Here is a 25,995-nt window from a genome sequence, read left to right as displayed (position 1 = left end):
TCCTTCAGCCCTTGCTCGAGGGCCCCGGGGAGCCCGGGGTGGCCATGCTCCCAGCATCTGGGGGGGCGGGGGCTGTGGGGGGCTGATGGGAGGTGGGGATGGGCGGCTGGGCAGAGCCAGGCCACGCGGGCAGGAGGCAGCAAGACAGAGCTGTGCGCTGTCGCAAATGTGTGAAGTGGCTGCAGGGGGTTCGGGGGGGGCCCTAAAAGCTGGGGGAAGCCCAGAGGGGAGGGGGACTCAAAGGAGACCCCAGTGCCAAGAAGATTTCAAAAGCCCCTCCCCCATCTGTGAGCTCCACACCACTGCCCGGTCAGCTGCCGCCGGGGAGGGGTACGGGGGATGCGTTTCCAAGACGACGGGTCTGTGTCCCCGAGTTATCGTAACTCCCGGCCGGAGGCTGCACAGCCACGGAGAGGCCGCGCTATAAACAGGCCCGTTTAGCGTCCCCCGGGGAGTCTCCGGCAGCCGGGCCCTCGGGGAGGCCTCTCAGACCCCAGGCCCCGGGTTTACGAGAAGGCCGCCACGCTGAACGGGCCGCTCTACCCGCCCAGTCCCCCTGGTGCCTGCCGCCAGCTCCAGGCGGCCACGCTGGGCCCGGCCACTTAGCAGGGGAAGCTGTCCACAGGGAGCTGGGCCCCAACAGTTTCTACTGGAACTACAGAGCCTCCTCCGCCCCCCGCCAGGGCCCTGGAGCCTGGCTCTCTTCCAGTCACACCTCCCACTGTCAGCCCTGCCACCTTCCCAGCCACCAGGGCCGACGAGGCACACGGCACAGCCAAATATAGCCGCTCACCTCCCTCCTCTCTGTCCCCAGCCCCCACCGTCTCATGCCCTCACCCCTGGGCCAGCCCAGGCGGCCTCTGTCCTCTCCCACCCTCCTCGGCACAGCCGCCAGGCAGACAGCCCTGCAGCACGCGGCCATGTCCAGGCGACACCCTGCTCCAGAACCTTCCGTGGCTCCCTAGTGCATAAGCCCAAGGTTGCACACTCAGGTGCCCACAGGGACCAGGTTGGGGACACAAAGCATCCCCTTCAAACACAGCAGGGACTGGTGGGGGCTGGGACACACAGACCCAGCTGCTGCCGAGTGGGGTCTCTCCCACCACAGGCCCTGGTGGGGCCACACACAGAGGGGGGCCTGCCCTCTGCGTCCTTTTTAATATTTTTTTACTGATTTCACAAAGGAAGGGAGAGGGAGAGAGAGAGATCGAAGCATCAGTGATGAGAGAGAATCATGGATCGGCTGCCTCCTGCACGCCCTCCACTGGGAATCGAACAAGAAAGCCGGGTATGTGCCCTGACCGGGAATAGAACTGTGACCTCCTGGTTCATATGTCAACGCTCACCCACTGAGCCACACCAGCCGGGCTGTTCCGGCTTTTATTCAGGCCCTGGCTCCTTGGGGTCCTGGCTGGGAGGAGGTGGGCGGGGCAGACAGCCTCCTCTGGGAGATGGAGGAGCGGCACCTGCACAGGGGGCCTGGCACACGAGGGCTCAGCCATGGCCCCTGCTACACCCTCACCCGACGTGACCGCCGCCCTTCGCTGCGCGGGGTCTGCTGTGGCGACTTCTAGGCGACGCGGGAAGGGACAGGGACTGTGTCCCCTTCGCCCTCTAACGCCCACAGAGCCCACCCAGCACTCACACGTCGCTGGTGCTCAGCCCATGGTCTTGGCTCAATCGACTGGGCGTGGCCAGGGGAGGGCGAGTTGGGGGAGGGCAGGCTAGACCCAGAGGGGGTACAGCTCCCATGGGGTCACGTACCCAGGGCCTGCATGGTGAGGCCTTCTGCTAGTGTAGAAACGTCTCGCCTGGGGTGAAACCTCAGCTCTGAGACCACAGCTCCTTGCTGCCTGCTCTCGGGCCTCTGGCTCCCCGGCCAGCAGACAGCACGGCAGAGCAGGTGCGGGTGAGGGTCCCTGTCCCCCTCCAGGCGGGACCCTGACGCCCAGCCCCCCACTCACACACAGGCCCATCATTTCTCCTTTCACATCACCCAATACCCTAGTCGAGAGGAAACCTCTCACCCAGCCGGCGGGGCTCCGTGGTTGAGGGTCGACCTAGGAACCAGGAGGTCACGGTTCGATTCCCGGTCAGGGCACATGCCTGGGTTGCGGGCTCATCCCCAGTGAGGGGCGTGCAGGGGGCAGCCGGTCCATGCTTCTCTCTCATCCTTGATGTTTCTCTCCCTCTCCCTCTCCCTTCCTCTCTGAAATCAATTAACATATATTTTTAAAAATATTTTAAAAAGAGGGGGCCCTCTCCTGCCACCTGAAGATGCCAGGCAGCTTCCAGGCTCCCCACCAAGGGGAGGCGAGGCGCCCGAGAGGGGGCGCCTCTGAAATTGCTGCGGGCCCATTAGCCGGGCACGCCGCGCCCCTCACGCTCACAAGCAGAAGCGCGGGCGCCTGTCCAGGCCCACGCCTGCAGACGTCCTCACCTGCACCTCCCGACACCCGGACGCGCTCTCGGCGGCCGTGACGGACGGGCAGTTTCCTTCCTCGACAGGGGGCTTTCAAACGGAGGAAATGAGAAAGCCGCCAGTCCCCCTGTCAGGCCCAACTCTCAGGGCCCTGCCTGCCTGTCCTGGGCCCCTGGCGTCCCCTCACCTCGGGGGAGCCCCACCACACACAAGGTCAGGGTCAGCGCCTTCGGGGGGCCCGCTCCTGGTCCCTGGGATGCTGGGCCCCTGCACCCACTGAGCACAGCGATGCTGGAGCTGGTGGGGGGGGGGGCGGGGGCACCAGGGGCCAGACTCGCCCTGAGCACCGATGTGGTCACTCTCTCAGCCGCTGGGGGAGCATGCTGTCAGACAGCCACTTTGGAAAGTTGTCACACCCACCGAAGGCGAGCCGACTCCCAGCCGTGACCCACCCAGCCAGCCCTAGAGACGGCCACTGGCCACTGAAAACGGCACGCACACGTTCACCCGGCACCTACAGGGATGCTCACGGCAGCACATGAATGGAAACAACTCAGAATGCAAGCTCCCCAGGTGTCCATCGCGAGCGGATGGATGGCGATGCGGTCACGTGTGGAATATTACACACCCGTGAAAAGGAGCCCTGTCCAGTCACAGGCGCTCACATGAACGAGCAAAAGACACCGGATACAAACTAGAGGAGACGCTATGAACTCATTTAGTGCAAAACAGGCCAGAGCAACCTAAGCTGCTAGTCACCAGGATGGGGGTGACCTGTGGGTGGGGGAGGGCCAGGCAGGGGGTTCTGGGTGCAGGAAAGGCCGGCCTCAGCGGGTGGCACACACACAGGTGTGCTCGGTTTGTGAGAACGCATTCGCGGTACCATCCGTGGCTGTTTTTTTATGCACACCGTCATTTAAAGGTTTTACAAAACTCCTCTGAGGCGTGGCTGCTGTTAAGACTCCAATGAAAAGATTCAGAGGAAGAGAAGGAGGGAGGAAGTGATCATCAGGAAGCTCAAGGCGAGACTGACCCCCTCTTCTCAGACGGCAGGGGCCTGGAGAAGGCGGCCACACCTGCACCTGAGACCCAGGACACCAGGACCGTAGGCTCCGAGTCCACGCCGCCACCCCTCCCCACGCGCCCTTCGCTCAGGGGGAGCCCAGCCGGGCCCTCTCTCCCAGGGCTCCTGCCAGGGGACCGCGCCCACCCACGGAAGGCACGTGAGACTCACAGCTTCCCTCCACACCCACACCTCGGGCCGCGTGGGGCCCCGGGCCGCGGAAAGCTCCCTCCCGGGAAGGAGGGTTTTGCGGAGTCCAAACCTCTTGAAGGGGAACAGGGAGACGCTGCGTGAGTCCGTGAGTGTCCTGTCGGACATGTGCCCGAGGGACCCGCCCGCTCAGTGGGAGATGTGAGCCGTCAAGTCTGCTCAACGTCATGACGTACGACGCGGAAGCACGAGGCCCGAGTGCCTGACCGCGGGAAAGCACTTCGTCCCAGACACGGAGGGAAACTGAGGCCGGGGGGTGAAGAGGCTGTCACAGGTGGGACTGTGATGGGAGCGGAGCCGGGGCCGGAGGCTGGATGTGAAGGAGCCCAGGGCCGGCCCTCGCTCTCCCACCCGAAATGCCCCGCCACAGCGGCCATGTCCCCCCTCACCCTCAGGGCCGGCGGCGGGAGGACAGGAACGGCGGCCCGCGGCCCCGGCGCAGCCCCCTTACCGATCATGTGGTTGGCCACGTGGATCTGGATCTCGCGCTCGTTCTCGAAGGTCATCTGGCACTTGATGCACTGGTAGGTCTTTTTCTGTTTGGAAACCGAAACAGGCAGGAGTCAGACAGGCGGGAGGGAGGTGTGAGCAGAGGAAGGAGGTCCGCAGCCCCGCTCACTCGGGGTTCCCCGATGGCTCTGGTCCCCCCGGGGCCGCTCTGGGCCGTGTTCCTCCTGCCTGTTCTGAACCAGCTCTGCAGCCCGGGAATGGGGTCGGGCTGCATCCAGAGCAGCAGCTCCCTGCCAGGCCTGCGGACCTGCCCCCTCCCACGGTCACGCGAGGAAGCTGAGGGAGGCTGCCCCGCGGGAGGGTGTGCCAGGCCATCCACCCATCCTCCACCTACCTACCCTCTGTCTCTTCACCCATTCACCACCCATCTCCTCTTCACCCATTCACCCACCCATCCTCCACCCACCCACCCATCTCCTCTTCACCCATTCACCACCCATCCTCCACCCACCCACCCATCTCCTCTTCACCCATTCACCCACCCATCCTCCTCTTCACCCATTCATCCACCCATCTGTCCACCTACCTACTTACACACACACACACACACACCTCTATCCAGCCAGCCATCTACACAGGGTCGGATATGCACATGAGGACACACACAGACATGCAACACACATGTACACCCCATGCTCACCCTCACCCCAATCTCCAGTGACACACAAGCCCCCTTGAACACACCCCCACACCCCACACGACAACCAGCTCCCCACATCACAGGTACACGGACGCCACACCCTCCACGGAGAGAAGACCACAAGCTCACTCAGGCTGACACATCCAGTCTCGTCCCTAAACAGCTTCGGCACCCTCCCTGGAACCCTCATAGCCACGCCCATCCTCTCCCCATCCCGAGATGCACCAGCAGCCTCTGGCCCCGTGTGCACAGCCCCACCCAGATCCGCACCCCGTGACCATTCCTGCAGACTCCCGTGCCCACGTGTGCACTCACACACAGGCATGCACACGCACACACACAGGCTCACCACAGCACACCCGCGACGGTGCGCGTGGACCCAGCGGCCCGGCACAAAGACGGCCCCGTGGCCTTGCCTGCACGGCTGGGACGCCCATGTCCGAGCAGAGGGCACTGGTGGGGCTGCCGGTCCCCAGGCTGGGGGGACAAGCACAGGGAGAAGCAGGTGAGGTCTCTCTCTCTCTCTCTCTCTCTCTCTCTCTCTCACCCTGGATTTCCCGCTGCAACCTTGGCCACCCCCTCCTCGCCCCAACACCTCCTCTCGGTCTGTCTCCCCTTCTCCATCCCCAGGAGACGCCCCCTCCTCCAGAGCCTCAGCCCCGCCGGGCGACAACCGCACACAGAGCTTGGCATTCAGAGCAGCTCCTTTGCCACCTGCCGCTTCCCCGGGGGGCGGGCAGGGGCCCAGGAGAAGCAACGCTGAGCCCCGGGGCCCAAGCCGGGCTGCCTCCCCAGCCTGGCCCCGCGCAGCCGCCGAGACCTGGGCAGGAGAACACAGAGGATGCGGACACGGGGTCAGGAGGGCAGGCGAGGGGAAGGACAGACAGCAGAGCTGCTGAGGTCCAGGACGGCGACCACAGCTCACATTTCTTGAGCACCTACTGTGTGCAGGCACTGTCTACTCGGAACGCTCCATCGCCGCAAGCTCGCCGCAGGGCTGAGAACGTGGAGTTCCAAGAGGCTAAGCCACTTGGCCACAGCCCCGCGCCGGGATTCAGGCCCGGCAGGCTCCCTCCGGAGCCCCCTGTCTGAGCTGCCGTCCGGGGCTCCAGGCCCCAGACCACTGAGGACGGCTCTGGTCCAGGCGGCAGGAAGGTGGTGTGGCCGGGGCGAGCCCTCTGATCGGGACGCCTGTTCCCACTCAGGGAGAGCGTGGGAAAGCACCCCCGTCGCCCCCTTGGCACCGTGGCCTGGAGTCGGGGTGATGCTGTTATTACCCATACACAGAGGGGGAGGCGGAAACCTCAATGCTTCACGCTCTAGCCAACAGCAGCCTCGGCCCCACGGGAACCCAGTCCTCCGAGAGCTGGTTGCTATGGATACGCTCCCGAGGGTCCCAGCCTGCCAGCCCCCAAGCCCCTCGCAGCCCCCAGAGTCTGCTCCTGCCTGCGTGAGTCCTGGGGGAGGGAGGGGGCGGGGGGGGGCTGGCAGACAGCTGGGCCCCTGCCCCCGGGCGTGCCCAGGCAGGGGGCCAGGCCCCGGAGACGGCGCCCTCAGCGGGGAGGTGCCGGGCTTTGTCTCGCTCCTGTCTGCGCACGGCCCATCTGCCCGGGGCCTCGCGCTGGGATCGCCCGCTCACCTCCTCTCCCACAGGCCTGGCCGCAAGCAGGAAGGCCAGCCGGGCGCCGCCAACAGGGCCCCTCGGGTCTGACCCGGCGGCGCCGCCTCGCACAGCTGTGCGTCCTGGGGTCCACGGCGCCCCCTTTCTGGGCCTGGGTCCTCTCTCTGCCAAGGCAGAGGTCGCAGCAAGGCTCCCAGGTTGTTGCCATGGAAACAATATAAGAACCGATACCTACACAGTGGGGGCTTTAGGAAGCGGTACTGGATGTGGGGTCCAGGGCTGAGACAGGGAAGGAGGCGGCTCCAGCAGCCCCAGCGCCGTGGCGGGCAGTGCCAGAGACAGGGATGGGGCCGGGTGCACCTGGGAGGGGGCAGAGCAGGGCCCAGCCAGAGCATGGGGGTGACCACCCCAGGCCCCGCCCCCGCCGGCCTCGCCCGTCTTGTAACCAGGATGGGCTCCGTGTGGGTCAAGCCGGGCTGTGGCACCGCCTATCACCTGGCTCACAGCCCGTCTCTGCCTCTCGAAAGCGGGGGCTCGAGGCCCTCTTCTTGACTGTCCTGAGCCCGTCTCCTCGTCTGTCCGTGAGCTCTGGGAGCACCGAATGGATGAAGCCGTGGGCATCCTCGTCCCCACACACGGCCGTGGTGATTACCCACAGGAAAATGACAGGGGCGTCCGCCATGCGCGCACCATCCTCGGCGCAAAACACAGCCCGGGAATGAGGCACCGTATTCAACCCCTGATGGGGAGCAGGCCCTGGCCCGTCAGAGCGGATACACACCCCGAGTGGCCCCCAGTGTCTGCTGTGGGGAAGGACGCTACTGCTCTGACCACTCTTGTTTCTAGTACCCGCTGGCCTGACGGGGAGGACAGAGGTCCAGAGCCGTCAAGTCATGGGTGGGGCCCTGGCCCGTTCGGCTCAGAGCATCAGCCTGCAGACGGAATACCGGTCAAGGACACATATCTTGGTTGCAGGCTCGATCCCCAGCTGGGGTTCGTGCAGGAGGCAACCAACTGATGTGTCTCTCTCAGATCGACGCTTCTCTCTTTCTGTCCCCCCTCCCTTCCACTCTCAAAAAGTCAATGGAAAAATATCCTCAAAAATAAAAAAGTCACAGGTGGAGAGGAGATGGCAACCCAGGCCCCTGACGTCAGGCCCAGATGCTCCCAAGCCCTCCCACGCCGGCCGGCCAGCGCGCTGAGGCTGAGGACAGAGCTGGGCAGCAGTGGCCAGGAAGGGCCACGATCAGGACCTAGCTCGGGGAGCTGGGCCAGGGACCCCCAAAGTGCCTCCCACTGCGGAGTCTGCCTTCCCTCTCTCCCGCCTCCTCATTCCCTCACCGGCTCCCCCCTCGGTGTCCCCGGGCCCAGGCCCCAGTTCTGAGCCCACAACAGCAAACATCCCCGTCTCCCCACAGGCTCCTGTGTCTGGGGGCCTCCCCTAAATCCCACCTCCCTGCCGGCGGCACCAACAGTGGCCTCCAGGGGGAGACACCCCTGGGGTGTGCTTGGCATCGATCTGGGAACAAGACAACCTGAGTCCATGGGGATCCCCAGCCCGTCCTGTCTGACACCCGAGGGCCCTGCCGGCTCCAGACCCGCCATCAGGTGCCCCCTGGCGGCTGTCCCCAGAGCCCGTGTGGACCCTCCGGTAGCCCGGACGCCGCTGCCTCGTTGAAACCCCTGGTTATGGGCCTGTGGCTCCCCTGGTCTGGGACCTCCCATGGCAGGGTCCATTTCTGACTCCTTGGCTGCTAGGCAACCAAACATAATGGACACTCAAGACAAATTTGATGAATGAATCAATCAATCAATCAGTCAATGGATCGTTATTGATAACAGTAAGCGGGACCATTTCTAGAGCCTTCATGTACCAGCAACTGCACTGACTATACTGATGCTGCCGCGGATGGTACTGGCCAGTGGTTAGAGCCAGCATGCCTGAGTCCTGAATGCCAGGCCCGGCCTCGATGGGGATATTACCTCTGTGAGTTGTCAAGACTCCTGGATCTAAAGCTGGGAAAGCAAAGCGGCTTTCCCCTTGAGACCACCCCGCCGGGAAGAAGCCCTCCCCATCCATCACAAGGATGACGGCGCTACGACGGGAGCCCTCACCGGGCACCACACGACGGGAGGGTTGGAGCACGCCCTGCGCGACTGACGACGGGAACACGCACTGCGCCGGCCCTTCCCCCGATGACGTCATGGGCCGACATCACGGGCCCTCACAATGCATCAGCCAAGACAATGACCTCCCTTTCCCAGACAAGCTCTTGGCAAATGAGGCTCGGAGAGATCAATAATGTACGCGTGTCATAATGCTGGAGGGGCCCTGGCGACACGGGGCTCATACTAAACTCACCACCTGCCCGCGGCATGAGCGAGCTGCTCCTCGGGGCCACTGCAGAGCTCAGCGTGGGGGCTCCCGTGGGGACCAGCCGGGCCCCAAGGCGCCGGGGTCAGGCTCGGGCGGCCGCACTTACCCGGGGCACGGGGGACGTCTGGGTGCCTTTCCGGGGCCCGCTGGTCTCCGGCGTGAGGTCGCGGTGGTCCACCTGCATGTGGCTCTCCAGGTCCTCGGCGCTCTCGAACTTGACGCTGCACTCGGGGCAGCGGAGGCCGGCGCAGGGCCGGTCGGCGGGCTCGGGCGGGGCCAGGCCGCCCACCTGTCCGTTGGCACTGCGGGCCATGCAGCCGGCGCAGAGGCCGTAGGGCAGCCCGTTGACGTCGAGCTTCACCAGGTCCTGCTTGCTGCGGAACTCCTTGAGGCACAGCGCGCACTTGTAGAGCTTCTGCAGGCCCTGGCCGTTGGGGGAGGACGCGGCCGAGCTGCCCGCCAGCTTCTGCATGTGGAAGGTGCCGTGGATCTTGAGCTCGAGCGTGGAGGTGACCGTCTGCATGCAGACCACGCAGCGGAAGCCGGTGAGCGAGTTGCGCAGGTCGGGGTGCATCTGGCAGTGCTCGATGAACTCCTCCTCGCTCTGCAGCGGCAGCTTACAGATGCGGCAGGTGCCCGTGTCGAGGCTCTTGCTGTGGGTCACCTTGTGCTCGGTGAGCGTGAGCAGCGAGGGGAAGCGCTCGCCGCAGATGGGGCACATGTAGTGCTTGGCGGGGCCCCGGTGCGTCTGCAGGTGCTCCCGGAGCCCGTTCTCCGAGAAGAAAGTCCGCGAGCACACGTTGCACTTGTGGCTGCCCTTGATGAACTCGGCCTTCTTGCGCGAGCCGTCGTCCTCGCCGGGCCGGATGTTGTGGTCCCGCAGCCGATGGTTCTGCAGCAGCACCTCCATGGTGTAGGCCGCCCCGCAGATGTCGCAGCCGTACATGGGCTCCGACGCGTCCACGTCGTCCTCGCTGGCCTCGTGGCTGTTGGGCGCCTCGGGGTTCTTCAGCAGCATGCCCTGCAGGTCGGCCGGCTCGGCCTTCTTGGCGGCGGCGGCGCCCGGGGGCACCCCGTTGGCCGTGCCGTTCTCGGCGGCGGCGTCGAACACGCAGTGCTTCTCGCGCAGGTGCTTCTCCAGCAGGATGATGGCGTGGAAGGCCTTGCTGCAGAAGCGGCAGTTGTACTTCTTGCTGTGCGTGGTGATGTGGCACTGCAGCTCCACCTCGGTGCTGAAGGTCTCCCCGCAGAAGATGCACTTGTGCGCCTTGGCCGGGTTGCCCAGGTGGCTGTGCTTGACGTGCGCCTGCAGGTCGGCCTCCTTGCGGAAGTCCCAGTTGCAGGCCGTGCAGCGGTACATCTTCTTCTCGTTGCTGTGCTTCACCGCCAGGTGCACCTGGATGGACACCTTGGAGTCGAAGACCTCCTGGCACAGGGTGCAGTGGTAGAGCACGAAGGTGTGCATGTCCAGCAGGTGCTTCTGCAGGTCGTCCACCGAGGAGAACTGCTTGTCGCAGCTCTCGCACACGTAGTGGGTGGACGTGGTCATGTAGTGCACCGTCAGGTGCTGCAGCAGGGACTCCTGGGAGTCAAAGTCCTCCTTGCACTGGGGGCAGGCCTGCTTCCGCAGCAGCAGCTCCAGGTGCAGCTTCAGGTGCGTCTGGAAGCTCTCGAAGCTGGAGAACTTGAGGTCGCACTGGTTGCAGGGGTACTCGCCGTTGGAGATGGCGTCGGCGCTCAGCGCCAGCCGCTGCCGCTTCGGGGACGACACCTCCACGTCGGAGGAGACGGGGCTCTGCTCGGCCTTGGACTTCTTGCCGTGGGCCAGCGGGATGTTCTTGTGGTTCTCCTTGATGTGCTTGGTGAGCTTCAGGATGGAGCCGAAGATGGGTGAGTTGGTGCAGTAGGGGCAGGAGTAGACCTCCATGAAGGACTGCGCGGGCCGCGCCACGGGGGACTCGAGCTTGGCACCGCCCACACCGCAGTGGGCCTGCTGGATGTGCTCGGTAAGGGAGGACTCGGTCAGGAAGCCCATGGAGCACTGGTTGCAGAAGAAGGCGTTGCTGCCGTCCGCCGGGGTGGCGCCAGGGCCGCAGTGGGACACGCGGATGTGTTCCTGCAGGCTGTTGATGTCGGCGAACATCTCGGGGCAGTAGTTGCAGTGGAAGGCGGACAGGCCGCCGAAGGGCAGCGCGGGGGAGGCGTGGTTCTTGTGCAGCTTGAGCACGTGCTCGTTGAGCGTGTACAGCGTGGGCACGGCGTCCAGGCAGATCTGGCACGTGTGGCTCTGCTGCGGCTTGTCGGCGTGCATGGTCTTCAGGTGGATCTCCAGCACGGCCAGGCTGGGGAAGTCCCGCTTGGAGCAGTAGGGGCAGCTGTACGCCACCTTGGACCAGCCCTGCCCGTCCTCCCGCATCTTCTTGGAGCCCCGCAGCGGCTTCAGGGTGGAGTCCGGGGTGGAGCCGCGCTCCACCGAGGCGCTGGAGTCGGGCGTGGCGCTGCTCATGGAGGCCACGCTGCCCAGCACGGGGTCGGGGCTGGCGCTGTGGTTGCTGGAGTCGGGCTGCCGGTGGCTGTCCAGGTGGCAGTAGACGCCCTCCACGGAGGAGAACTGCTCGGGGCACATGGGGCACTTGTGCTTCTGGTGGGCGTGGGCCTGGTGGATGTGGGCGAGCAGCGCGCTCTCGTCGCCAAAGGCCTCGGGGCAGTGGATGCACTGCAGGTCGGCCTTCTCGGAGAGCTGCGGGTGCCGCGTGAGCACGTGCTTCTCCAGCGCCTCCGTCTGGCTGAAGGTGTCCTCGCAGTAGTCGCACATGAAGTCGTCCTTGCGGGCCTCCTTCTCGCACTTGGCCAGGTGCTCCTTGTTCTTCTTGTGCGCCTGCATGTGGCTCTGCAGCGAGCTGGTGGACGAGAAGCCGCGCTTGCACACCGAGCACTTGAAGGGCTTGCTGGAGCTGTGCGTCTTCAGGTGGATCTTGAGGTGGTCGCTGCGGGAGAAGGCCGCCTCGCACTCGTGGCAGTGGTACTTCTTGTCGCCCGTGTGCAGCTTGATGTGGCGGTCGCGGCTGCGCTTGTGCTTGAAGAGGCGGCTGCAGTAGGTGCACTTGAACGGCAGCTTGTCGCTGTGGATCTGCTCGTGCCGCTTCAAGTAGCTCAGGCGGATGAAGGACTTGTCGCAGAACTGGCACGGGTACGGCAGGCCCGTGCCCCCTTCCTCCTCACCCAGGCCCAGGTCGCAGCCATCTCCGATCATCTGCGTGGGGGACGCCACATCCTTGCTGGAGGGAGACGAGGCCACCCAGGAGAGCTGCGGGTCGTCGTCAGCATCTGCGGGGCGGGGGGCGGGGGGGGGGAAGGCGGAGAGCAGATTAGAGGTGATTCCCAGGGCGGCCGTGAGGCAAGGACAGAGCCAGCGTCTCCACCGCGAGGCTGAGGCTTGCAGCTGGCCGGCCGGGGGCGGAGGGGGATGGGGGGCCGGAAGGCAGTGGCCATGAGGGCCCTCCAGCCCGCAGAGGGGGTGGCAGGGGGGCGGCGGCAGGAAATGGAGGGGCCGTGCCCTTCCCCTCGGCGACACCTGCCTGGGCCTCGATGGACAAGGTGCCCCCGCGCAAAGGGAGGACTTGGCCCCTTCCCTGAGGGGGTGCAGGGGCCGCTGGGACAGAGCCACCGGAAATGAGACACATTGCAGCGCTTGATGGAGACCCGGGGTGCCCTCCCTCCACCCCCTGCCCTGGCGGGAAGCCCTCTCACTGGTCCCGGGAGCATGGACAACCCTTGGCGAGGAAACATGGTGCATGCTCACGAACTGGGCTGCGCCACGTCATGGGGGATGGGGGACCCCGAGGAAGCTGGGCGGCTCCGCCCGGTGGCAGACACACTCGAGGCGGGAAGTCGCAGGCATGTGGCATCGACACCAGGGCACACGCGGGAGCGGGCGGAGGCCACGGAGGAGGGTCTGTGGTTTCCAGCCCAAACCACGCTAAGGGGCTGTTTTCTTTGCTTCCCTTGACGCCACGGTGACCCAAGCCCGGGGGATGAGGGGGTGCCTGATGGTGGCTGAGTAGAGGAGGGGCCAGGACCCAGGTGGCCACGGAGCTCAGAGCCCGTGGGCCCTTCAATCCTCTGGGGGGCGGGGCTCTCCTCACACAAACACCCCGTGTGGCCCACCTCCCGGGGGCCCGAGCCACCCCCACCTCCTCCCCCGCCCTTGCTGGCCCACCCAGCCTCAGAGGAAAGGAGACAAACAAGGGACTGGCTGTTGCTGGGAGAACAAAGGCACACAGGACGCAGCACCTGCAGCCAGGGAGGGTCCCCGAGACGCGGCAAGCCCAGCGCTGGTGCAGGAGGGCGTGCCAGGCTCAAGCGGCGCCGGTGGATTTAAAACTTCATAACGAATGAAACGGACCGCAGGCTGCTCCGCACAGATTTGGCCGCACTGGCCTCGCTCTGCAACCTGGACATCAAGCACGGCCCCGCCAGCGGCAGCCTCGGACGCAGCCAGAGTGTCTGGGCTGCGGGGGGCAGGGCGGGGGGACCACATCCCGGCCCAGGCAGGCACGGCATGCACACGCACACAGCTCACAGCTCACGCAGCACCCACAATCACACAGATTACACCCACACACATACTCACCTACACACAGCCACACCTACCTTCACACATTACGTATGGTCACATCCTCTCCCCCACACACACATCCACTCATGCACTACCGCTCACACAGAAACACGCACGCACACACTCATACCACATACAATCATACTCTCCCACACATACACATACACATCCACTCATGCACTACCGCTCGCACACAAACACGCATGCACACGCACTCACACCACATACGATCATATTCTCCCACACATACGCATCCACATCCATTCATGCACTACCGCTCGCACACAAACACGCATGCACACGCACTCACATACTCACGCACACTCCCCTGCAGACACACCCTCACCGCCGTCGCACTCCTGCTCACAGGGACACCGGGCCCTCTCAGCTCCCTGTGCTGTCCCAGGCCAACCCCGGCCTCAAGAGATGGCAGGGTCCCTCGGGGCTGCCTCTGAGCCTGCTCCTAAGCCTCACCCCCACCCCGGTGCCCCGTGCACCCCCCTGACCGTGTGAAGGGCTGCCCGATGCCGGCAGGCACGGCTGGCAAAGCTCCCGGCCCCAAGCCCCGCATCTCCGGCAGCCGCCCCACCTCTGGAGCCCAGCCACCCCGCCTGGCACAGGCACCTCCCCGAACGCCCTCCCAGCGTGAGCACCTGCTCCCCCGGGGGGTCTCACATTACGGGCGCTTCCGACGGCAAAGACGCAGGCGCCGTCAGCACCTCGGATTAGAAATGCCCGCCTCCCTGGTAACTCCCAGCCCCTGCTCGCTGGGCTCCGGGCGCAGACAAAGGGGCCCACGGGACGAGGGGGCGGGAGCTGGGGCCGCGGGGGGACCTGCGGGGACCCGCCCCAGGCCCGCTGTTACTATTGTGCTGTCTGAGCTCAGACGCACTCAGGCTGCCGGGGAGCGTGTCCTGCGGGCCCAGCAACACTGCCTTCCCGCGACCACCCATGCGGGGAACCAGGGTCCCTCCCACTGCACAGACGAGGAGCCCGCGCCTCGGTTTCCCCGGGAGGTGACAGCACCAGGCCGGTCCACTGTCAGCCCCCTGACCAGAATGCGGGTCCGAGTGCGCTTCTGCGGGTCAGTTGGAGAAGAGGCCGCCGGCGCAGGTGAGAAAGGTCGGGGGGGGGGGGGGGAGCGTCCGGCCTCCAGCGCAGTCACGGTCTGCACGTCCTCTGGGCCCACTGTGGAGGGAGGATGGGGCTGGCCCACCATCCGAATTTCGGGGAGGAGGCCGGCGAGGCCCAGGATGGCCAGCTGCTCCCGACCCCATGCCACCTGCCCTGAAACCCCTGTGTGTGTTTGTCCGCCTGGGCACACTCCTCCGGACCCAGGAGACTCCGCGTCCACCTCTGAGGAAGGAGAGTCGCTGTGCGGAGCGGATGGGGACATCACTGTGGAAAGGCACCGTGCTCCGTTAACGGGAACCGGGAACCATCCCGAGAAGGCACGGGGCTCGAGAACGCGGATGAGCGCTGGGCCGAGGCGGGCGGGTTGGGAGAGGTGCGCCCCGGGCACCTGGCAACCTTCCGAGGTCGGGGATCAATCCGACCCTGGACTGGCGGGGGCACAAGGCTCTGTAAATGCACCGAGGCCTGGAGCTGCTCGCTTGGAACAAGCGAACTTGAGGGTTTTCCAAGAACATGTCACTAAAGCTGTGGAAGAAAAAGCCCCGCTTGCCAATCAGAAGGATAAGTACTACTAGCCCTGGCCAGGGCGGCTCGAGTGGTCGGTGTGTCCCCTGCGCCAGAAGGTCGCTGGTTCGATTCCCGGTCAGGGCACATGCCCGGGTTGTGTGCTCGATGCCCAGTAGGGGGCGAGCAAGAGGCCACTGATGGATGATGTCTCTCTCTCCCTCCCTCTCCCTTCCTCTTTCTAAAAATCAGTAAAAATATTTAGAAGGAGAAGGAGGAGGAGGAGGAGGAGGAGGAGGAGGAGGAGGAGGAGGAGGAGGGGGAGGGGGAGGGAGAGTGGGAGGGGGAGGGCTAATTAGTGCCACTAGTGGTAACACCAGCTGTCACATTTATTGGGCTCGTTTCAAGGGCCGTCCAGCTCAGCCAGCTCCCTGCTTCTTCCCCTCGAGGTGGTGTCCAGCCCCCGAAGACACGGACGTTCGCTTGGTGGCTTAGAGGACACGCTGGACTGAGACTCCCAGCTCCACCAAGTTAATTAACCTCCGTCGGTTTTTTTTTTTAATACATATTTTTATGGTTGATAGTATTACAGATGTCTCCTATCTGTCCCCCCTACCCCCCTTCCCTCCCTCCAGGTCCTCACCACCCTACTGCCGTGTCCATGGGCTGTGCACGTCAGTATAGAAGTTCTCTGGTTGATCTCTTCTCGTCCCCCCGACCCCACATGGAGGTTTGTCAGTCTGCTCCATGCCTCCCTGCTTCGGGTCTTACTTTGTGGGTCAATTCATTTTGGTCATTAGCTTCCACAAATCAGTGAGGTCATGGGATATCTGTCTTTCTCAGATTGGCTTATCTCACTGAGCACAGTATTTCCCAGGTCCCTCCATGCTGTCCCAAAGGGTAAGAGGTCCCTCTTTTTCACAGCTGCATAGTATTCCACAGTGTAAGTGCCCACAGCTTTTTATCCATCTTCTACTGATGGGCACTTGGGCTGCTTCCAAACCTTCGCTATTGTAAATAACGCTGCTATGGACATAGGGGTGCATATATTCTTTCTGGTTGGTGTTTTGAGGTGTTTTTGTTTGTGTTTTTTTTGTTAATCCTCGCCCCAGGATATTTTTCCATTGATTTTTAGGGAGAGTGGAAGAGAGAGGGAAAGACAGAGAGAAACACGGACGTGAGAGAAACACACCGATTGGTTGCCTCCCGCACGAGCCCTGACCAGGTCCCGGGCCAGGGAGGAGCCTTGACCAGAATCGAACCCGGGACCCTTTGGTCCACAGGCTGACGCTCTATCCACTGAGCCAAACCGGCTAGGGCAGTGCTTTGAGGGTTTTAGGATGCATTCCCAGAAGTGGGATCGCTGGGTCAAACGGAAGTTCCTTTTTTAATGTTTTGAGGAAACACCATGGCGTTTTCCATAGTGGCTGCACCAGTCTGCATTCCCACCAGCCATGAACTAGTGTTCCCTTTTCTCCACATCCTCGCCAGCTCCTGTTGTTTGTTAGACGAAGAAACCTGCCTCGGTTTCCTCATCTGTAAAATGGGGAGAAGAGCAGTCCCACCTGTACCGTTGCCTAGCAGACGGAATAGGTGAATATTTATAAAGAGTTCTATGCAAGAAACACTCTCTAGTGTATAAAAATAGTTGCTGGCTACTGGCTCCTGGCTCAACCTGAGGCCGCAGGGCAGACATCAACAATGAGAGAGAATCGTGGATCGGCTGCCTCCTGCATGCCCCCCACTGGGGATCGAGCCCGCAACCCAAGTGTGTGCCCTGACGGGGAATGGAACCGTGATCTCCTGGTTCAAGGTTGACGCTCAACCACTGAGCCACACGGGCTGGGCCAGAAGATGGTTTTCAAAGCACAGGCTGCTGGCCCTGCACCACGGCCCCCAGGGCCCCTGCACTGACCACCCCAGGGTGTCAGAGAGGAAAGGAACTGTCCGGGGCACCCAGCCCACCCCTCTCAGTGTACAGACGGAGAAACTGAGGCAGCAGCGCTTTGCAAGGGCTTGGGCTTGGACTTGGGTCTCCAGGCTCCTGGTGGAGTGGGTGGGAGACCCTCAGACTCCCCTGGCCCCTCCCCCAGGGGGGCACTGCCATCCCAGAGGGCCACTGGGCCCAAAGGACAAGGGGGAGGCGCCGGCCGTTCCCCTGGCAGCCTCTGGCCTCCGGGAGCTCACAGCCCGCCCGGCCACTCCTTCCCTCAGCGGCCGACATTGAGAATAGCTTGACTTTTATTGCAGAAATTAAACAGACGAGGGGGGGAACAAAGCCCCCGATCTGCCCCGCGGAGAGACTCCCCAAAGATGGGGCGCTTATAGCTAGTGGAAGGGCTCCAAAGGGCCCCCCATCGGCGCCTGGCCTGGCCTCCCTCATACCCCAACATCGCCCTGCCCGCCTCCCACCTCCTCAAGGGAGGAGGGAGCTGCCCCTGAAGTCATCTCAGAGCTTTCTGGAAACAGCCCCGCCAAGGCCCGGAGCGAAGGGCTCGGCGCCTGGAGGGAGAGCCACATGCTTTCGGGGTTGAATCACTGTTTTTCTGGACTCCCTTCGGGGACCGGCAGAGCCCACACTCGGCCGCGTGCGTGGACCCGGGACCAGCGACAGCTGCGTTCTAATTGCCGGTGCCGTGCAGCAAACCTCCCTTTCATCGCAGGCTGCAAAGCTGTTACATCTGTCTCTCCTTTGTTTCCTTCCACAAGATACAAGCTTGTTCCTACATTTTTCTCACCTGTAGCGGTGATTAAAATTCATTATAAATGAAAGGAGCGAACAGACAAACAAGTTCCTCTGTGTACCGTTCTACACTCAAATTAGAAACAGCTGTTTGCTAATTCATGCAGCGCTGCCTGGTCGTGCTCTGTGAGTCAATAAAAACTCACCCTATTGCTGCGGGGACCGGGGGGAGTCTGTGGAGTTAACTCGGCCTGGGCGTCTCCAGGCGGGACCGCGCTGGCCACCCCTCCGACCGCCGCCGGGGGCCTTGGATGGCACTCCCGAGACATCCACATGGCCCTAGGGGGAACCCCAAATTCGGAGCGCCCGGCGCCTTCCCCCCAGACGCAGGCCCAGAAGGAACCCCGAAACAGTCTCCTCGTCTCCTCCCCTGTCCCGGAACCACCATCACCACCACCAAAAAGAAAAAAAAATTCAACTCTGATTAAACGCAAACCACACACATCCTCCCGCCGCCGGAGGGAACAGCAAAATTAAAAGTCTAATTGGCAACCGGAACAACTTAAAACTATTAAGTATAGGTGAGGCTTTCTGTAAGGAAAGAATCCTGTGATCGGGATTAAGCTTGTCTGGGCAGCATTCTTCCACTCCCCGCGTTTCGGCCGCAAGTCTTCTTGAAGCTTCTAAGAAGTGTCAGGCGTCTCCTTGGCCCACGTGAGGGAACAGGCGCGCCTCGTCCAGAGCGCACCCCATCGGAGGCTTGATGGGGAGTGGATGTTCCTGCTCTTTATGGGGAGGGAGGCGAGCAACACTCCTGGGAGCCTCTCCTGCCACTGCGGCATCGTCATACCAAACCCGCTCTGTCCTGGCTGTCATGCCTCCGAAACACCGCCTCCAGGAAGCCTTCTTTGATTGCCCCGGCCATTCCTTCTCAATCTCTAGGCCCCACCTTTGGGCCATGCCTCACCCTGAACCGTGGATCTCAGTACCGCTGTTTATTTTTGAGTCCGTGGGAGAAACGCTGAGTCCGTGCATCTTTCCAGGCTGGGACACAACGGCACTGAGCCCCGTTTTCAACTTCAGATGGGCAGCCCCTCCCACCAGCCGCCAGCTGCAGCGCCCTCGGTGTGTGCGGGCACAGTGCCAAGTTTGTCACAGACTCAGCCTCGTTCAGGCATCACCTCCACCCTACGCCAGGGCACCATCCTGTCCCCCATGTACAGACTCGGAGAGGGCACGGGCCCCGAGCCCACAGCAGTTTGTGGAGCGAGTCCGGAATGATCCCATATTTCTCCAAAAAAGCCACCAAAGCCGCCCACTGTTATCAGGGAGCCTGCCTCAACCGGCCCAGCCTCTGAGCCCTTGTTCCAGAAACAGTGACCCCCAACGATACCCCTTCACGGCCATTGCCCACCCAAACCCAGCCTGGTCCTCGGCCCAGCTAACCACCCACTGTGCAGATGGGGATACTAAGGCCCTTAAAGCTCAAGGGAGGGCTTGAGCTCTCCAGCCCCAAGGCAGAGCCAAGAGGATCTGGCTGCCTGGCTCAGGGAAAATGTCAGTAGGGTTGGGTTTTGGGGGGACCGCCCCCCGCCCCCCTCACACACACACACCCAGAGGATGAGAAGACGGGCAGGACACAGACGTGAAAACTGAGAGAGACGACCGAGGGAGAATCATCAGTCACCCAGGCCCCTGCACATGCGGGTCACCCTTCAAATGTGAGGACTTCCTCCTCCCCGGGCACCTGGGAAGGGGGGACGCTGCCCCCACCCCAGCCCGGGGGAGCGGAGTCCCTGAGGGGGGAGCCAGGCCCGCAGCTGCCCGTCCCTGGCAGGGCCGGTCACCAGCTCCTCGGGCGCCTGCACACAGTAGGTCCTCAGCATTTGCCACCAACGAATGAATGAACGAGTGTTTCAGCCAGGCCTCCAGCCAGAGCCGCGCAGGGCGAGGACCCCGCTGCCTGCTGCTCGCCTCCTGGGCCAGCCCACGTCTGAGCAGCTCTGCACCTGTCCCTGCACCTGGCCTCCCAAGGATGGCGAGAGGGTTTCCCCACAGGGACTCGGGGCTGAGACTCGCCCGGAGACCATGCCGAGTGGCCCCTCGTTTCAGGATCCCTGGGAGCCCCCACGAGGTGCCTGGAGGGAACTCTCTGTTTGACGAGTTGAGAAACGAATGGATGGGTGAACAGGTGCATGTCGGGTCTTGGCCCAGAGGAAACACCTGGCAACTACGGCATGAATGCGTGAAGGATGGGATGGCTGGACGGATGGACAGACAGATGGATGGACGGATGGACGGACGGATGGATGGAATATTAAAGACTCGGGGCTTGGTCTAAAGGAGGCGCTTTCTAACTATGGTTTGAACGAATAACTAACTGGATGGATGGATGGATGGATGGATGGATGGATGGATGGATGGATGGATGGTGGGCGGGCGGACGGATGGATGGAATGAAAAGCTAGTCCGAAAGAGGTGCTAGGGACCCCTCCGGCGGGTAGGTCTCCAGCTGGAATGGAGGAGTTCATGAGCTTGACCCCTGGCCTGACCGCCTGGACCCAGAGCGGCCGCCTCCTGCAGAGCCCGTCCAGTGTCGCCGAGGCCCCTGGGGGGCCCGCACATTGAGGCGGGATGCAACTAGTCCAGGCTCCAGTGTGGCCGCATTTGTCATTCTTCTTTTTGAAAGAACATCTTGGGCCAAGGAGACAGCAAGGGCGTGTGGGGGGCAGAGGGCAGGGATGGAGGCCTGAACCCCCAGAGGAATGCATTAGAACGAGGAGACCCTGGGGGTGGGGGTGGGGAGGGGGGTGGCTTTTATTTATTCAGACCAGCGCTCAACAAATACGCAGATGTAATAAGATAATAAACTGAGAGTCCACACTCTTAAAGGGACAGACTCAGCACTGTGATTTGGGGCAGGGGGTACATCTGTCCGTGGAAGGAGACATCCCTCACGCGGCTGGGTGAGGGTGTGCGTGTGCGTTTGTGTGTGCGTGTGTGTGTGCGCGTGCATGTGTGTGTGTAAGCGTGCCCACATCCATGCACAAGCATGCGTGTCTTCCCCACCAGGCATCTCCAAAACTCACCTCCCACCTCATTACCCAGCGACCAAGTGCACTCCACGAGAAACACAGCCCGGCGGCCCCTGCGAGTGTTTCTGGGAGGAAGCGGGGCCGGCCCAGCACACGCGTGCCACCCCTTCCCTCACCCTCTGCCCTGGGGTTCCCCTTCCCTCCCCGGAGGAGAGTGGGCACTCCCTGCTCACCCTGGGAAACCCCTTTCATTCATTCCTTCGTTCGTTCCTGTCTTCTCTGAGCTCTAGTCCAGGCCAGCTCTCCGGGTGCCGGTCCCGCCCGCGGAGCCTGCGTCCCAGGGGTCAGGACTGCGTCCGGGAAGCCCCGGAGCCAGAGGAGGCTGGGTGCGCGACCCCCCCCCATAGCCGCCCCAGGCCAGCGGTGTGACGGGGCCGTTACTGGGCCTCGCTAAGCTTCACGCAGGGGTCGCCCGGGCAGAGGATGCTGCCTCCGCCGCCACCACTGGCGGGGGAGGATTAAACCGGATAATCCAGGTTAAGCACTTGGCCGAGCGCCGGGCACGCGGGAGACGCTCCGTGAACGTATTACCGCGTGTCGCTTCCAGATCAGTGGCAGCAAGACAGGAGGCGCTGGCAGCCCCTGGGTCACCGCAGGGCTCCCCGCTCTTGCCGAGCCGCACCCCCCCCCCCCAGCCACGTCCTCACACCAGATCCCCGGGTGGAGCAGGAGGTGGTGCTGTCACGTGATAGAGGAAGCCGAGCCCCCTGTCTTCCCACGGAGCCCAAACACAGAAGGCCACGAGGGCCCCCCCCTCGGTCCTCACATCCCCTCTGTCACCAGGTTTGGTCCCTTCCGGTGATGGGGAGCTCATTCCCTACGAGCTTCCTCAGCGAGAAGAAATGACGTCACGTGAGCCCTCAGGGGCACCCGTGGGCCGCCCCGCGGGACAGGAGTGCGAGAGCCTCCCACGCGCCCCCACGCGCCCCATCTCGTGAGGAGAGAGAAGCCATCCCGTGGGGCATGGCAGCCACTTGTTTCAGTGACACTGCAGTTTACGCTTTTATTCCTTCAGCAAACACCACCGGCTCTGGGACGGGTCGTGAGCGCCGCAGTCCTCGCCCTCGCGAGCCTCGCGGAAAAGCGGGGAGCGGAGAACGCAGCGCCCACTCCATCCGCCAGCCAGGCGGCCCCTCGAAGCTACGGGAGAAGGGGGGACGGGGGAGGACGGGGGTGCTGCTCTCCACAGTGACAGGTGCCGCCTAGCAGACCCGCAGCCAGCAAGCCAGGAGCCGGGGGACCTGGAGGAAGGCAGGGGGCCCAGCGGGGACCCCGAGTCCAAGCGGGCTCCCCTGGGTCCCTTCCAAACCCCAATTCCTGTGCTGCCCACGGGATGCGCAGACCGGAGGCTCTGGCCCTGCCTTCAGAGGTCACAAGTCAAGCTACCCGTTCCCCCAGGGACCTCAGAGCCAACCCCGGCCTGGACTCACTGTGTGACCGGAGGCTGGTGTCTCAACCTCTCTGGTCCTGGTTTCAGCAAGGGCCAGCCGGGCTGAGCATCCTCCAAGAAGGCGCAGTCTGGCAGGGGAGGGAGGATCCCCAGACCCCCATGCTGTGCAGGACGAAGCCCCCCGCCTCCCCGCCTCTCTACCCCGTCACACCATTCTCACGCTCGTGGCAGCAACGCCACCCGGGATTGGTACTCCTGACAACGGAGCCGTTAACCTGGTAGCCAATAATAACACGTTGTCCTATCAATTTGCCTCTGAGATGCTGTGCAGTCGCGGAATCCAAGTTTGCCATCTCGGTAGCTTGGTTACGACGTAAACAGAGAGGAACCCGCCAGCTCCCTCCCGAGGCGAAGGCTGGCCACGAGAATGCCCCGCTGGCCACGGCAGGCCCCCCGCCCGCGCACGAGGCCCACGGGAATCAGGAGCCGGTGATGGACAGTCCAGAGGCCTGTCTCCATGCCTCTCGGCCCATCACCTCTGTGACTGGGGAGGAGCCGATGGCTCGGGCCACGCTGGCTGTGTGGGTGGCAAGTTTGGGCCCAGAAACCGGCACTCTGGGCCCAGGCCAGGAACCGTGGTCGGGAAGCGGGGCAGACACGAGGGCGTGGGAGGGGGCGCACGCTGAGGCTCACGCCAGCCCCGAGGGCACCCAGGCATCATCAGGGACACAGCCAGGCCTCCTCGAGGAGCTGGAGGGCCAGGAGGCCGCGCGTGGAGCACACGGAGCAGGACAGGGAGAAGCCAACGCGGCGCCAGACCCAGAAGTTGGGGTGCTCGCCGGGGGCCCCGAGCCACCCCCATGCTGGAGGGCCCGACGCAGACCTAACACCTGGCGGCCGGCGCCTCCGGGCCCTGCCTTTCCCTCTGCCGCTGGATCCAGGAAGAGTCTCTTCCTTCTGGGCCGGGTTCCCCCTCCTCCCTCCCGATGAGTGGGGAGCCGCTAAAGGGACTCCTGGCGTCCGGTGCAGACACCGGCCTGTTTTGCTCATTCTCCCCCCAGCCCGGCCCCCCTTACCTCGTCCCCTGCTCCCCGGGGCGCCCCAGGACAAGCCGGTCGATGCTCTTGTCCCCGACACCCAGCAGCGGGCAGGCGAGGGCCGGAGAGGCGCTTCCCACTGCCCCACCGGTGACCTCAGCCCGGGGACGCATCCCCACCCTCGGCCTCAGCTGGGAAGGATGGGCTGAGCGAGCGTGTGCTCCCGCCGCGGCGCTTGGCGCAGCATCCAGCGAGTGGGGAGAGAGAGGGCCTCGGGGAGGGGGGCGGGGGAGGAGGCAGGAGGCCAAAGCCTCGGCCACTCGGCCAGATGTTGACCCAATTGAGGGCCCCCGGCCCCAGGGGTGCCGGGAAGTGGGACTCCCCCCGGCTCTGGGGCTCCTGCACAGACAGAGGGGTCTGGGCCGGCACTGAGGTTGGGGCTGGAGGGGGAACTCGGAGAGACAGCCCGGAGCTGCCAGGACAGGGTGGGGGACAGCCCCTCCGAGGCCCGGGTGGGGTGGGTGGGGTGCCGTCTGCGGGAAGGCGCTCTCGGCAAATGGAAACCAGGCCTGGGAATCGGGCCGGGCCTGCCTCTGCTCAGCTCCCGGAAACAGCCCGCTGCTCACTCGATCGAAGGTGCCCAGCCGGGCAAGAGGCAGTGTGAGAAGTCCAAGAGCAGGGAGGGGACCAGGCCGCTCCGGCAGGACAGGGGTGCCCGGCGGCAGCGACCACAGCGCCCCCTTTCCCCTTCCTGTGCTCTGACACCTCACTGCCAGCACCTCCGCCAGGGCTCGCTTTCGAGCATATTTCCACGTGTCCCTGGGCCTGGGGTCAGGGTCACGCCGGGCCGGGCAAACGCGACCTCCCCACTCCCACCACGTTCATGTTTGGAGCCCCAGGCCCGACTCCCAACTCCCCAGCCCAGGGACACGTGGCCGGGGCTGGCAGCGCAGGACCCGCGGGCCCCTGGGTCCTGACACCAAGAGCTTGGAATGCGGAGGAGTCCAGGGAGTGAGGTGTCACCCCCACTCCTCCCTCCCTCCCTTCATTCCCTCACAGGCAGTGGCCAGATGTTGGCGATGTGCTTACCGCCCACTAAGCACCATGGTGCTCGGGGGCGGGGGGCCGCACCAGGCAGGCACGGTCCTTGCCCCGGGAGACTCACAGCCTTGAGGTGGAGACCGGCGTTGTGTGTGTTGTGATATCTGCTATGACCAGTGACGCCCCTGGGGCTGGGCTGAGGTTTGGGAGGGCTTCCTGGAAGAAGCGGCCTTTATGCTGAGACCAGCAGGATGAGTGAGAATGAGTCGAGGAAATGCCGCCGGGGTGGAAACCGAGACCACACGCCACCCCGGCACGTGCAGCGGCCTGGAGGGGAGACCGACGTCCTTGACCATTTCCATCAAACCTCCGCTCCTCCCGCTCAGCCAGGCTGGGCGGCCCCCACTTCACAGACTCGGGGAGCCCCCCCCACTTCTAGCAGCGAAGCCCACATGGCCGCCCGTCTCTCCCAACTCCGGTTCTTGTTAGAAATGTTTTCTGATGTTTATTTTTAAAGGGGGATGGGGAGAGCAGAGGGATCCTGAAGGTCTTCTTCTTTTCAGAGAGGGAAAAAAAAAAAATTAATAAATAAACGGAGCCTCAAGAAAAGGGCACGGAAAGGTCTGTGCATCTGTAACCACTGAACAAATTAAAATTAGCTCATTTAATCAGCTCCTAATGGCCTGGCCGTCCCGAGTGGGCCCGGGAGCGCAGCGAACTTCACAGCAGCAGCACGCAGGCCAATGTCAGCGTCTCCTACAACAAAGGGTGCTCCACACGCGCGATCACAACACGGCGAGGCCGGGGAGACGGGACGCGGCCCCCAGATCCGGGCCGGCCCCTGCCTCCCGGCCTCATCCCTTTGAACCGCATTGTTCTTTTGGCTTTTGTTCTGATCATCTAAACATGTGTGTGACTGCTCTCCAAAGCACCCCAGCCAGCCAAGGAGGGGACTCGAGGCCCCGCCGTGCGTTCCCGGGGCCCCTGCCGATGCCCCATGCGGCTAACGCCTCCCCTTCCCCTTCCCACCAGATTCCCCCACACAGAAACACACACAGACACACGGACCGACACACAGCACGGTCTAGCGCGCACACACACACACAATTCTGTAGTCACCCACGCACAGCCGCACGGGCAGGGGGGTGAGTGTACAGCCCCCACACACCGGGTTACGCACACGCACACAGGCATACAACACACGGCTCTGGGCTCCGTCTAACAGCTGGAGGTGGGGGAGGCGCCGCTCGCCAGCCCCCGGGGGCCGCCGTGCGCACACCTGAGGCCCGGGCTGGTAGCGAGGACTCTTATTTCCCTGGAGTAGTTTCTCCACGCAACACACCACCTGGGCGAAGTCATTAGGGCCATCGAGGAGGGGGAGCGGGCGGCCACGGGGAACAAGGCGGGGTGCACGATGCCAGGCGGGCAGGAGCCAGGGGCCACTCCGGGCCTGGCGGGGAGGCCAGAGGCTGCCAGCGCTGCCAGCGCTGCCAACGCTGAGTTCACCTCCCCGTCCCGCAGCCGCCGCCCGGCCACCTGCAGCCGGGCTGGGTCAGACCCTGGCAACGCCACTCCCGAATCCTGAGCTTCACCTCATCCTCCAAAAAATGGTAAACGAGGGAATCCAACCGGGACCTCCTGGTTCGTAGG

At 63.8% G+C, this 25,995-nt stretch overlaps 1 protein-coding gene across 4 annotated transcripts in view; it reads right to left on the bottom strand.

Moving 5' to 3' along the window:
- Nucleotides 1-25,995, bottom strand: part of ZNF423 (zinc finger protein 423) — a 230,993-nt gene that overhangs the window by 87,043 nt on the left and 117,955 nt on the right. For 2 of the 4 annotated variants that reach the window (XM_036346629.1, XM_036346631.1), the window contains exons 4-5: nt 8,950-12,170; nt 4,147-4,231 (exon numbers count right to left, since the gene is read on the bottom strand). In XM_036346629.1, the coding sequence (XP_036202522.1) occupies nt 4,147-4,231; nt 8,950-12,170 (3,306 nt within the window). Of the gene's footprint in view, nt 1-4,146; nt 4,232-8,949; nt 12,171-23,343; nt 23,720-25,995 lie in introns of those variants that run through there. The other 2 variants (XM_036346632.1, XM_036346630.1) reach the window with 2 other exon arrangements.

The sequence above is a fragment of the Myotis myotis genome, unplaced genomic scaffold, assembly GCF_014108235.1.
Source record: "Myotis myotis isolate mMyoMyo1 unplaced genomic scaffold, mMyoMyo1.p scaffold_m19_p_19, whole genome shotgun sequence".
In the NCBI taxonomy this organism is placed as follows: domain Eukaryota; kingdom Metazoa; phylum Chordata; class Mammalia; order Chiroptera; family Vespertilionidae; genus Myotis; species Myotis myotis.
This window is presented reverse-complemented; position numbering and strand designations above follow the sequence as displayed.